General features: G+C 51.4%; 5 protein-coding genes and 1 non-coding gene across 6 annotated transcripts; 3 read left to right on the forward strand and 3 right to left on the reverse strand.

Annotated features, from left to right (window-relative positions):
* Positions 1 to 2694: 2694 nt before the first annotated feature.
* Positions 2695 to 3556, reverse strand: BZA70DRAFT_186760 (uncharacterized protein). Its single transcript, XM_064909992.1, has one exon. It carries the CDS (start codon positions 3418 to 3420, stop codon positions 2746 to 2748), a length of 675 nt encoding a protein of 224 aa, XP_064767894.1. The 5' UTR covers positions 3421 to 3556; the 3' UTR covers positions 2695 to 2745.
* A 55-nt stretch (positions 3557 to 3611) lies between these two features.
* On the forward strand, positions 3612 to 6740 carry BZA70DRAFT_280189 (muts domain V-domain-containing protein). The gene is made up of 2 exons (XM_064912906.1): positions 3612 to 5271; positions 5320 to 6740. Exons 1-2 carry the CDS (start codon positions 3691 to 3693, stop codon positions 6577 to 6579), a joined length of 2841 nt encoding a protein of 946 aa, XP_064767895.1. The 5' UTR covers positions 3612 to 3690; the 3' UTR covers positions 6580 to 6740.
* A 179-nt stretch (positions 6741 to 6919) lies between these two features.
* BZA70DRAFT_t53 lies at positions 6920 to 6991 on the forward strand. Its single transcript has one exon. It is a non-coding gene; the product is annotated as a tRNA-Asp (tRNA).
* Positions 6992 to 7681: 690 nt separating this feature from the next.
* BZA70DRAFT_280191 (uncharacterized protein) lies at positions 7682 to 9321 on the forward strand. The gene is made up of 2 exons (XM_064912907.1): positions 7682 to 7867; positions 7930 to 9321. The coding sequence occupies exons 1-2, from the start codon at positions 7849 to 7851 to the stop codon at positions 9291 to 9293; spliced, it is 1383 nt and encodes a 460-aa protein (XP_064767896.1). The 5' UTR covers positions 7682 to 7848; the 3' UTR covers positions 9294 to 9321.
* On the reverse strand, positions 9322 to 10451 carry BZA70DRAFT_248969 (histidine phosphatase superfamily). The gene is made up of 2 exons (XM_064910673.1): positions 10192 to 10451; positions 9322 to 10136 (listed from the first exon to the last, which is right to left on the reverse strand). Exons 1-2 carry the CDS (start codon positions 10224 to 10226, stop codon positions 9431 to 9433), a joined length of 741 nt encoding a protein of 246 aa, XP_064767897.1. The 5' UTR covers positions 10227 to 10451; the 3' UTR covers positions 9322 to 9430.
* Positions 10452 to 10946: 495 nt separating this feature from the next.
* On the reverse strand, positions 10947 to 12720 carry BZA70DRAFT_239203 (Leu42 alpha-isopropylmalate synthase; the record flags this gene model as incomplete). The annotated part of the gene is made up of 2 exons (XM_064910469.1): positions 10947 to 12505; positions 12576 to 12720. The coding sequence occupies 2 exons, from the start codon at positions 12718 to 12720 to the stop codon at positions 10947 to 10949; spliced, it is 1704 nt and encodes a 567-aa protein (XP_064767898.1).
* Between the last annotated feature and the right edge of the window lie 525 nt (positions 12721 to 13245).

A 13245-nucleotide genomic window follows, 5' to 3' on the forward strand; every position in this document is an offset into this window, starting at 1 on the left:
AAACGCGCCTCGCTCGTCAAATATGTGGACTGACGCGAGAAAACGGCGGTGAAGCTTCAGCCAAAACACGTCCGCGACGCGTTCTTGACATGCTGGGGAATCCTTGGATTCTTACCTGTTTTGTAAACCCTGCATTCCATCCTACCTGCCTCCTGCCTTTAGCCCCTTGCTGCTCGCAACAGCCATCATGAAGAATCAAAGACAGACCAAGGCAGTCCGACAGTTATTATTAAATTCCACATCTCAAATCTTCGGGCTGCCTGACTGCTCTATCTCACTTTCTTCGTCTCTGATAACCGTACTCTTCTTCATCCGGCCGTCCTCCTGAATGAGGCCGCATGTTACAGATATCCACAATCAGATGATTAGCATAATAGAATAGAACAAAGAGGAAAAAGAGTGTTATAGACAGAACCTCAAATACAAAGAATACCAGTTGACCTCAAATTATTACTTGTACTTCAAATTGATTAACAGTTACAGCCAGCTTCGGCGCTAATTGCAACGCTGCTGCCCCGCGACCCGCAAAGAGAAAGACGTCAGAAGCAAGGAGGTCTTTGGGCGTTGGCTGGGTGGTCGTTAATTAAAAAACTCGAAAAATTAAAGAGAGAGAAGTACGATTAGGGTGGGAACAAATACAGCTGGATTTGCCTAGTTTGGAAGGCATGATTCCAGGGAACGTGTGGTAGGGCCATCGCAAGGTCTAGTTTAACTGCTCGATTCTTAGCTCTCGGGCATTGTTTTTTGCTTTTGACAGAAGTAAATTTTTCCTGGAAGCTTCACCAGTGGTGGTGGTGGTGGTGGTGGTAGTGGAGGAGTGGGTGAGGAAGAGGGTTAGTGAACTCAACTGTGGGTAATGATAAGTCATGATTTAGGCCAGTGACTGCTCATTCCCTATCTCTTTCAACTGCTTCATCTATTCGCGGCTGATAGCTAGACCTCCTAGCTCTAGTATAATCATCTGATACTATTTCTATTACATTGCCCCATTCAAATAATTGCAAATCAATATACCAGAAAAAAAAACCACCAGACCAAGCACAAGTCAGCAAGTAAGGAAGGGGCGCAAGGTTTTCGTCTCTGTTACCTCTTCCTTTTCCCCTCCCTTCCTCGCTATCACGACCCAGCCCGCACTCACCCATCCCTCTCGTTACTCACTCACTTTTTCATTTTACTTCCCTTCGTCTGGACCAGAGCGAGAGCGAGCGACAAACCTAACAGAATCGGCTCGGAGGCAATAGAGAAAAACTCAATTTTTTTACATCTGTACGTTTGCTTGCCAGCCGATCTTTTCTGACAGTGAAGATTTAGTGTTGAAGACTGAATTCTTCATGCGTAGATGAAACGAGAGAGGATTTGCTGCGAGTCTCATCAACCGCTTCACTCATTGGATTTTCCTCTGTAAATCTCCTTCCTGGCAACAGAGCAACAGCAGCAGGCAGCAACTAGACAACACATAACTCACCTCGTTGATCTCCGCAAGGGTAGCCAGACCAACTAGACTTCAAAGACACTATGACCACACCGTTCTCTTAACCTACTGGCTCTTGTCACTTCCAAGCTCCCCTTCCGTCCCTTCCTCTGATCTCTTGTCACTCGTCCTGTCTTGTTTGGCTCCATTGTGGCGTGTGGGTGTGCTAATCACAGCTGTCATCCATGTTGTTTGGATCCTTCCGCTCTGTAATTCTATTCCGTTTATAGTTTCGGCATTGGTTTCCTGCAGTACGACGACAAAGCAGACCAATTACATACATCTATGCTCCATCATTCGTTATAGACCGTTGTTCACCGTTGTTCTCCTCATAGTCAACAGTTCGAACATTCACGCACGGTCTCGACGTAGATCACCTTCAAACTCCACCCCAGCTGTTCTCTCTTTTAACCACCTATCGCAAATCAAACCCTCGGCATCGATCGTCCCTTCGTTCGGACGTACGCACTCATAAACCGACCGACCGGCCGTCGTCTGTCTCATCTCATCTCACCCCATCGATCACCATCCCTTCCCGGCCGTCCCGCCTCTTGGTACCCGTCAAGTTGGAACCGCACGCCAGCCTCCTCCCCCTCCCCACATAAAAACGAACTCCTAAGACCGTCCTCAACGGCCATACCGTGCTGTGACGGTCAGTGCTGGATCAGCAGCTACCTGTCAACGAGATACGTGACTACCTAAACTCAGTCCGTCAGTGACAGCTCCAACCCAAATCACGCAATCCCTTCCCTCTGTAATCGCCCTCTCCCACTGTACACACTGATAGCTTTAGAGCGCCGCCAAACCCTGCCGCGCTATCTTTTTAATACCAAGAAAGCCTACCGGGGATCCGCAACCAATCGTCGCATGTTTTGATTTCATAGACTCGCTTTATTAGATATCTTTTCTCTCCGATGCAACAGATCCCCGCCCCGATGCTAGGGATTTTAATTATCCAGACGCAGCTCTCATTGTTGATGAGTAATTGGCTTGTCACAGTCGTAGCTAACGATAGCAGCCGTCGCCTGGACTGTGGATTTGAAACAGCGCAGTGTGAGGTGCGAGCAAACGTCATCACCCTGCTGATCAAAGAAGATGCAGAGCGCAGCGCAACAGTGATGGCCGCTGACTTATCACCACACTGCAAGTCAGACTCATCACAGACGATCTGACGGAGCTGGTGTCCAGCCTCTCAAGTCCCCATGGTCCTCATATGCCCCTCTTTTCAACTGCCTGGCTTCTCATCATAGAAGGGAAATTATTGAGCAGACCACTCAATGTCTCCGTTTGCCATGCGAATGCATCGCCTTCAACAAAAACTCGGTATGCATCTTCATCTCCCTCTTCCGCGGCCCGTCATCCATATCCTCATCCACGTCCAAAGTCTGCAACATCCGCCCTGTCCCACCACCACTACTACTAACAGCGGTCTTGCTAGCGACCACAGTCCCAGGTTCGATAATTGTCCCCGCAGCCACACGACAATTGTTTCCCACCCGCACCCCGCGACCAAGTTTGCATCCTGCGCCAACGACGCAGTAATCGCCAATTTCAACCCCAGGCTCGATCCGCGCTGCCGCGTCGACATAGGTATAGTTCCCAATCACCTGCGTAGCAACCAAAACCTCCTTTTCGTCTTTGGTGGGTGATACGACACTACTACTCCTTCTTCTCTGCGACTGGGAGCGGATATCGTCAATCTCCAGCACGCATTTATCAGCAATAATCGAATACTCTCCGACTGAAACCAGCATCCTCTTCAGCTCTATCGCCGGTCCCGCTTCCGCATCGCTACTTGCATCAGCAATTGCTATTCGCACATGGGGGTTGATCACCGAATGACTGCCAACTTTTAGCAAAAGATGATGGGGTGCGATGCTGTCGTCGACGAGGATGTGTTCTGAGATGAATGCAGAGTCGGCGGCTTCTAGCATCTCTGGCGCGAGCATCGCGGTCTCTATTTTTCGTAAAATGCAAAAATTAGAAATGTTCGGTTTATGTAGCTATACTGGTAAACATGGCGAGAATCAGTGAAAGTCCATCTGCTGATGAGTGAGTGCGAGTAAGAATACAGTCATTTCACGCGTTTAAGGTTTAGGTCTGCACGCGACGCGCCCATTCCCAACCTCTCTCTCTTTCTCCCACCTGTATTCCTCTTGTCCTCTAACCATTCTCACTACGTGTTTATAAGCAATTCATATTCTTCATACACGCTAGAAATGGCGGTCAAGCAACCTGATCTAGAGTTCGCCGACCGGTCGGACGAAAACGGCTTCGTGACCTTCTTCCGCAACCTCCCCCCGCTCACGGACGCGAATGTCGTCCGAATCTTCTCTCGCGGAAGCTACTACTCCGTCCACGGCCAGGATGCCATCTACGTCGCGCAGAACGTCTACCGAACTCTCACCGTTCTGAAATACTTTGGTAACTCGGACCCCGAACACGGTCTCGCGTCCTGCACCTTCACCGAAGCCGTGTTCCGCAGCTTCTTGCGCGACGCGCTGTTCAACCTCGGCCTCAAGATCGAGATCTACGCGAGCAAAGGCAGGAACCAGTGGGAGATCAAAAAACGCGCGTCGCCAGGAAACATCCAGGACGTCGAGGATCTTCTTTCCGGAGGCGACTCGAGCCCGGTCGTGATCGCCGTGCGCGTCACGTCCAAGGCGGAGCAGAAGGTTGTCGGCGTATGCTTTGCGGACGCGTCGGCGCGCGAGCTTGGGGTGTCTGAGTTTGTCGACAACGAGCTGTTTTCGAATCTCGAGTCGCTTGTAATTCAACTTGGCGTGAAGGAGTTGCTGCTGCAGCAGGACGAGGCGAAAAAAGATTACGATCTGAAAAAGATCCGGGGAATTGCCGATCGCTGCGGCATCGTGATTACCGAGCGCCGCGCCGCCGACTTCAACGCTCGCGATATCGAGCAGGATCTGTCGCGGCTGCTGGAAGGCGATCTTTCGCCATCGATGCTGCCGCAGACAAGTTTAAAGAACGCGATGGCAGCAGCAGCCTGTTTGGTTTCGTACCTCTCGCTCATGGCTGACTCCACCAATTTCGGCCAGTACAGACTTTACCAGCACGATCTTTCGCAGTACATGAAACTCGACTCGTCCGCCGTCCGCGCGTTGAATCTGATGCCTGGCCCGCGCGACGGCGCAAAGAGCATGAGCCTGTACGGTCTGCTGAACCACTGCAAATCCGCCGCCGGTGCGCGCCTGCTAGCGCAGTGGCTCAAGCAGCCGCTGATGGACCGGGACGAGATTGAGAAACGACATGCGCTGGTCGAGACCTTTGTGGACGATATCCAGACGCGGCAGGCGTTACAGGAAGAGCATTTGCGCGCGATCCCGGACTTTCACAAGATTGCAAAGAAGTTTCAGCGTGGATCGGCGGGGCTGGAGGAAGTCGTGCGGGTGTATCAGACTGTGATTAGACTGCCTGATCTACTTGATACTCTAAAAGCCGTTGAGGAAAGTGCTGATGGCGACGAGCAAGCCTCAACAAGGGCATCGTTGATCTCAGAGACATACACAGAGAGCATCTCGGAGTACTACGAAGGTCTGCAGAAACTGGTCGAGCTCGTTGAGACCACGATCGATCTCGACGCGCTGCAGGCGCACAAGTTCATAATCAAGCCTGAGTTTGATGATTCGCTGCGAAGTATGAATGAGAAAATCACTGAGAACGAGGCGATAATCAATGATCTGCATTTATCTGCCGCAGAGGTATTGGGATTGGATGCTGAGAAGAAGCTAAAGCTTGAGAAGCATCAGGTTTATAACTGGGTATTCAGAGTTACCCGAAACGTATGTACTTCTATAGCTGTTGTGATGGCTAAATGCTAACAATATCAGGACGGCGCTGCGATTCGAGGCGATCGCCGCTTCAGAGAACTCTCGACCCAGAAAAACGGTATTTACTTCACGACCGACGCTCTACAAACCTGCAGCGACGAGCTGAAAACTCTCGAGGAGTCCTACCACCGTCTGCAATCCGGCCTGGTGCGCGAGGTCGTCAGCGTCGTGGCCACGTACTGCAACGTGTTTGAGAAGCTCGGCGCCGTGCTCGCGCATCTGGATGTGATTGTCAGTTTTGCACATGTCTCGAGCACCGCGCCGACGCCGTACGTCAGGCCGAAAATGCACGCGCGCGGGGCGGGCGACACCGTCCTCAAATCCGCGCGCCATCCGTGCATGGAGGTGCAGGACGACATGAACTTCATTCCCAACGACGTCTCGCTCGTGCGCGGACACTCGGAGTTTGTAATCATTACCGGCCCAAACATGGGCGGCAAATCGACCTACATCCGTCAGATTGGCGTGATTGCGCTCATGGCGCAGGCAGGGTGTTTTGTGCCCTGCGACGAGGCCGAGATCTGCATAGTCGACTGCATCCTCGCGCGCGTGGGCGCCGGCGATTCGCAGCTCAAGGGCGTGTCGACGTTTATGGCGGAGATGCTTGAGACCGCGTCGATTCTGAAGTCGGCCTCGTCCGAGAGTCTGATTATCATCGACGAGCTCGGGCGCGGGACGTCGACGTACGACGGGTTCGGGCTCGCGTGGGCGATTTCGCAGCATATCGTGAGGGAGATTAAGTGCTTTGGTTTGTTCGCGACGCATTTCCATGAGCTTACCGGGCTGTCGGAGCAGTACCCTCAAGTTCAGAACCTGCACGTCGTCGCGCATGTGGAAACAGTCAAGGCCGCGCACGAAGCGCATATGAACCAGCGCGAACTGAGCGGGAAGGAAATCACGCTGCTGTACAAGGTGGAAGAAGGAGTCAGCGACCAGTCTTTTGGAATCCACGTCGCGGAGCTGGTGCGGTTCCCGGAGAAAGTCATAAACATGGCGAAACGCAAAGCCAACGAACTCGAAGCCATCACTACGACCACGTCAGACAACGGCGAGCGGCCGTCGAAATGCAGCAAGACAGAGGTCGAGGACGGGTCTGAGCTTTTGCGACAGGTGCTCAAGGAGTGGCGCGCTAGGACGAAGGATCTGGATGTGTCGAATAGAACGGAGATGATTGCGCAGTTTAAAGAAATTGTTGGGTCAGGAGAATGGAGGGAGAAGTTGGCTGGTAGCGCGTTCATTCAGGAAGCGCTTGTGTTGTAGGCTTTGGAATGGAATGGTATATGCTTATATTTCTTATTCAACGTGATCTTTCAGACATCTTTCTCTTTCCGGACTACGAATGTAACATATTAAATGCAGTTATCTGATATAACCGTAATCAAGTCAAAATCTGAGCTGCAGAATACATCCACAGACCGCACATCGAACCCGTCCCCACCCCCAAAACATCCCAACATCCCAATCCCCACATACTACAACCCCAGCCTACACCTTCCACCACTATAACAACTGATCCCCTCGAATTACATCTGATTCAAGCACTTTTACCTAAAAGCAGGCGCAGTTCATAAAGGCCACAAAACCTTTTTTTTTAACAAAGTCGGTAATAGTTTAGTGGCTAGAATTTCCGCCTGTCACGCGGGGGACCGGGGTTCAATTCCCCGTTACCGAGAAAGATAATCTCGCGACTTGTTCCAGTTTTTTTTATTTTTTCTTTCTTTCATTTTATAAGCTATGAAAATGGGCTTTTTTTTTTTTGCAAAAATTGCTCTTCTCTTTAGAGAGGTATTTGCGTGAAAGAAGTTGTCGTTTGCGTTATTGAAGCGGGGACGCTTGGCGGGGTATTTTCTTTCGTTCTTAGCAAACAGCTCAAGGTCTCTGACCCGTCTGCCTTTTTACTTCAGGCATGGGAGTCAAACAAATAATTAGCTCGTGAGCGAAATTTTTACAAATCGGTTAACTTTACGTCATCTATTAAATTATTGTGTCGATCAATTTGCTTGGAGTAGATAGGGAGCTACGGGTGATGAGAAATAGGGATGACAGTTAACTAACTGGGAGCGAAGATTGTGACGAGAGGAGAGGGAGGCTCAACACCAGGCGAAAGTTTTGTGGTGGAGCCGTATTCGGTAAACCAGATTAACAATGCACGAAAAAACCATATTGGCAATCGATAAACGGAAATGAAAAGACAGAGAGAGCGGAAAGAGGAGCAAGAGCGAGGATTATTAGAAGAATTATCAGGCGATTTGCGATAAGATTAGCGGTTTATGTTTCAGAAGTAGATTGATGAATATAAATTAGCCGTGTGCGTAGTGAGCAGGGGGAACTTTGACCGAACAAGTAAATCAAGGATCTAGGCACAAGCCACTGACACTGACTCGACTGCCACCCGCCCGGATAACTTATATTCATTCGCAAGCCCAGGGCTTGGCTTCCTTCCTTTGCTCTCTATCAACCTGTCTTACCGAATGGAATTTTGAAGAGACGAAAAGTATCCCCTTTTTGCAAGCTGGAGAGAGGAAAATAATGCGCGTTAAGCTTCATCGTACGTTTAATGTCTTTTTTATCGTGGGCTCGGCTGTGGTTGCTGATAAGGTTACGGTGTAGTTGACTCGCAGACTGCGTTTGCGGGATACCCACTCCGAGGAACGGTCGAGCTGTTTGTCGACAATGCAAATAGCATGCCGACAGAGCTCTATGTTCAGTTTAAAGGTACATCGACGACCGCGTCGAACTCGAGTGTCTCGAACCAGACGTTTATAGAACGACACACCCACGCAAACAAAAAAGTGCAGCTCTACGTCGCGCCCGATGGGCCCTCGTCCTCGTCTTCTGCACCTACCGATCGTCCGACAGAGACGATCGACGAAGTGCCGCCGTACGAGAAATTGACCCTACAGCCCGGCAAAAACACGATCCGGTTCAGCATCGATATCCCAATCTTCTCCGGCTGTCCCTACGCGCCCGGCATCAGCGACGGCCACAGACGCTACCAGCGCTGCGGGTACGCCCGCGTCAAGCACACAGATCGCGGGACCACAACGCTACCGCTGCCGCCCTCAATGCCGCCATCGAGTCGGTTCATTGTCAAGTACGGTGTGCGCGCGGTCGCCCGCCGCGCGGGGATTTTCAAAATGAACAAGTCGGCGATGAAGGTCGTGCGTCTGGCACCCGCGGCACTGCTGCAGTCCAGCGACGACGAAGCACTCAACGACCTCGTCACCACGCAACTAAACATGCTGTCTGCGAAGAGCATCAGACTGCCAGACTCGTACTTTGTGCCCGGAGCGCTGCCGAAAGCGTCGGGATTCCGCCAGCTGATGAGTTTTGGATCGAAAGGGACGATGGTCGTTGGCGTGCCGGTGAAGCTCAGTTCCGAGATATTTCCGCACGCGCGGTTACCCCACAACGTTCCGTTCTCGCTCAAGCTAGGCTTGTCGATCGACGTCGACGATATGAGTCGGATCAGAGGCATTATCAACGAGTTTGACATCACGTCGATCAAAGTCGTGCTGAAATCAAACACGGACGGAACCGCAGGCGGCCTGATAATGATGCCCGAGCCGCGGACGACGACGCTTTTAGAGCTGAAGAATATCGGAATGAGCTTGCGGATGTTGTCGACCTCTGGAATCCCGCAGTACCAAGTCGAGTGCGAGAAGCTAAAGGCGCTGATAATACGGCCGGAGGATACGCCGCCGAGCTTTACAATCAAAAGCATGAAGCTACGGCACAGTCTGCGAGTCGAAGTCGGATTGACGATCAACGGCAGCAGTGAGAAAAAAGTCGACGTCGAACGGAATATAATAGTCACATCTGGGAATGACTATGATCCGGATAGTATGGCGATGTTACCGCCCGGATACGAGTTTAATCACAATCATGCAGCCGGGAATAGTGACGATGAGGGTTCTAGCGGCAGCTCGGACTGGGGGGACGATGATATCAAGGAGGATTTTTTCGCAGATTGAGCAAAGAACTTAATATCTAATACTATATACACAGAGACAGCCTCTGTTCTGCTGATATAATACAGAATCTCCGTCTATACAAACCAAGTTCACAACATCTATACAAAACAGATTCACAAAATTTTCGATCCCAGAGCCTACTTTGACTCTTTCTCAGTCTTCTCCTCCTCGGTATCCGGCACTATAAACGCACCACCGAGCAAGATAGCCGGCTCGTCGATATTGTTATGCTCGTAGCTGACAACGCCAATCGCACCGGCTTCGAGCAGCAAGGCGGGGTTAGTTTTGATATCTCTTTTGACCCAGCGCATCGCAAACGAGCGCAGAATATGTCCATGCGCAACGACCAGGATATCCTGCCTGGGCTGGCCCTGGTGCGTACGCTGCAACTCCTGGATCTCCTTAATCACATCATCGAGTCTCTCGGTGATCTGCAGCGGACTCTCGCCGTTCTCGCACCCGTCCGACCAGATATCCCAGACCTTGGCCTCTTTCCCGCTCGCCTCGTCCGCCGGCCAATCGAGCCCGCGCTCGGTCCGCAGCGCCCTGATCTGCTTCGTCTTGAGGCCCTCGTAGTCGCCGTAGTTCCACTCCTGCACACGGTCGTCGATCACGATACGGTCCTCGCCGATCAGCGACTTGTTGTCGCCCATCAGCAGCTGGAAAGTGCGCTGCGCACGCAGGCGCGGCGAGATGTACACTTTCAGAACGTGACGGGGGTCAATCAGACGGTCTTTGCCGACCATCGCTTGGCCGGTCGCCTTCACTCGGCGCTCGCCGTTGGGCGTCAAAGGGAGATTGGTGAACGATGTGTGTTGTCCGGAAAGCGACCATTCCGTCTCGCTGTCGAGGGTTAGTATCACGCTGATAATCCGATTCACTTCACACAATCACTTACCCGTGACGAGCGATGAATACACGAGGACAAGCCATGATACAATGCAGAGGTATTTGGTATACAAGCAGCACCCAAAAAGGTTTTTGAGAGGGTTTTTGAGAAGGAAAGCAGTGAATTCCAGAGAGAAGGAGGTATATAAGAGCAAAGAGGAAGAATGCCGAATTGCACTTGATTGTTGATACCGACAGCTCCGGCCGGCTTCGCGGAGGCAGCCCGGGACAAGCGCCGCATGCTTTAATTTACGTGGATCCTTAACTGCTAACTGTACTTCTTCTATCACTAATCAGAAACAATGGTCTAAATCACAGTAGTATTATAATCACCACAGATGAATAAATTGGCTTAATAAAGCTGGTTAATCTGTTAATGAGAAAGCATGGCAGATGGTCTATAATCACAATGAGTAGTGAAAGAAAAATCCATCTAATTAACATCAAAGTTACACGCTGCTATATCCCACACATTTTCCAACAAACAAATCGTTAAATTACTTTTGGCGAAAAGAAAAATGAAGAAAAAAAACTTAGGTCCGATCCGATCGGTTTTACCATCAAACAAAAAGAGAGAAAAGAAGTCTCCGAACGTAATAGAAAACGACAACAGGAGAATTATCGCTCATATCGAACAGAGACGATCTTATCCAAACATCGAATAAAATAAACCCATTGCACCACTTTTCCAGATATGTATGCGTAGCTTTTTTTGTAGCCGTTAAATTAGGAGGTATAGTATGTTTTCGAAGGAAGAGGGACACTTTATAGGAACCCAGCAAAGCCAGAGAGGATGGACAAGATCGAGGCCTGGACGACGTCCTCGTGGATGCCGACACCCCATCTTGCCTTTTGTCCGTTAACCTTGATCTCGATGAAGGTCGAGGCACGCACCTTGGAACCCTGGCCGATAGAGTGCTCCTTGTAATCCCAGACCTCGACCTTGACGCCGAAGCCGTTTGACAGGGCGTCGGTGAAGGCGGAGATAGGACCGTTGCCGGTGCCGCTCAGCTTGATCTCGCGGCCGTCGACCTCGACGACACCGACAAACTTGCGGGTGTCGGCATCGACGCGGATGGTGTCGTAGTCCTTGAGCGTGAAGCCGTTGTCGATGTACTCCTTTCTGAACAGCGCCTCGATCTCGGCGCTCTTGAGCTCGCGACCGACCTTTTCGGCCTCTTTCTGGACAATCTTTGAGAATGCGATTTGTAAGCCACGGGGCAGATCGAGGCCGAGCTGTGTGAGGATGATCCAGGCAGCACCGCCCTTGCCGCTCTGGGAGTTGACGCGAATGACGGCCTCGTAGGTACGGCCGATGTCCTTGGGATCCAAAGGCAGGTAGGGAATCTGCCACTTGAACTCGTCCGCGGTCTCGATCGAGCCGTCGGTGATGGCAGCCTTGACACTCTCGGTACGGTTGTTGAAGCCCTTCTTGATGGCGTCCTGGTGGGATCCGGAGAAGGCGGAGACGACGAGCTGGCCACCGTAAGGCCAGCGCTCGGGGACGGGGATCTTGTTGCACTGCTCGACGACCTTGATGATCGACAAGATATCGCTGAAGTCAATTTTGGGGGAGATACCCTGTGTGTACAGATTTAATCCAAGGGTGACGAGATCGACGTTTCCGGTCCGCTCGCCGTTTCCAAACAAGCAGCCCTCGACACGGTCTGCGCCCGCCATCTGCGCAAGCTCGGCAGCTGCGACAGCGCAGCCGCGGTCGTTGTGCGGGTGCAGAGAGACGGCGATCTTGTTGCGCTCGCTGATGTTTGTGCAAAAGTACTCGATCTGATCGGCGTAGACGTTGGGAGTCGACATCTCGACGGTGGCGGGCAGGTTGAAGATGATTTTGTTCTCCTCGGTCGGACCCCAGGCCTCCTTGACGGCCTCGCAGATTCGGATGACAAACTCGGGCGAGCTGTCGGAGAAGGTCTCGGGAGAGAACTCGTATTGCCATTCGGTTCCGGCGGTAGAGGGATCGTCCTTGGTCAACGATCTGACCAACTTGGTGCAGCGCACAGCAAGCTCCACGCTCTCATCCTCCGACATGCCAAAGACTATTCTCCGGAAGCACTCAGAGGTAGCGAGGTACAGGTGAACGATGGCTTTCTTTGCTCCCTTGAGGGAGTCGATAGTGCGACGGATGAGCTCTTCGCGGCAGGGCGAAAGAACCTGGATCCAGACATCATCGGGCGCACGCTTGACGACGCCCCGGGTGAAGTCAAAATCTATTTGCGAAGCCGAGGGGAAAGCGACCTCAATCTCCTTGTATCCGATTTCGACGAGCTTGTCGAAGAAGAGCTCTTTCTCCTGGACCGACATCGGATCTGTACGCAGTCAGCTAGCTGATCTTCAAAATCATACAAAGCACATAACATGGAAAAAGGAAATACACACCGGGAAGAGACTGGTTTCCGTCGCGCAGATCAGTGGCCAACCATCTAGGAGCCTTGTCCAGAGACTTTGAAGGCCATTGCCGGTTGGGCAAGTTCATGGACGGGAACTTTTTGTACTTGATTGAGGGGTCTGCGAGCATCGGCATTTTGAATAGAGAAGCTGTACAGAAGACGAGGACTATGCAGAAGTAGAGGAATAAAGCGAAAAGCCGAGAATATAGCCACGAACAGAGGAGAAGAAGAAGAAGATGCAGAAAAATAGAGTCACCTTCCCGACGGCTCTTTTCAAGGCTTCGTTCAAATCCTCGAGGAAAAAATTAGCTGAAAAAACGTGACCTTGTTTTGGCTATATATGCACCTGCTTGTATAATAATGAATACATGTACTCTACGATCCACTTTAAACAACTCTAATTCCTCTCTTCATCTCGCCACACGTGGCCGATACCGGCGCGGCTCTTGCGCCGCTTCGCTTTCTGCTTCTCCGCGGACTTGACTGGCAAGCCGCGCAGCTAATTCCCTGTCCCGAGGCTTTTATTGGCCATTCAGCGCGTTTTTCTAGTCTGCAGTGTATAACTGCTATCTCGGGCTGATTTGTGAATATTGTCGAGAGTAGTCGACAGTGGTCGGGAATGGAGAAACTTCTGGGCGAGTGCTGCCTTCACCGCGTCG

Source organism: Myxozyma melibiosi (genome assembly GCF_037950935.1).
Source record: "Myxozyma melibiosi strain Phaff 52-87 chromosome Unknown BZA70scaffold_7, whole genome shotgun sequence".
Taxonomy (NCBI): Eukaryota; Fungi; Ascomycota; class Lipomycetes; order Lipomycetales; family Lipomycetaceae; genus Myxozyma; species Myxozyma melibiosi.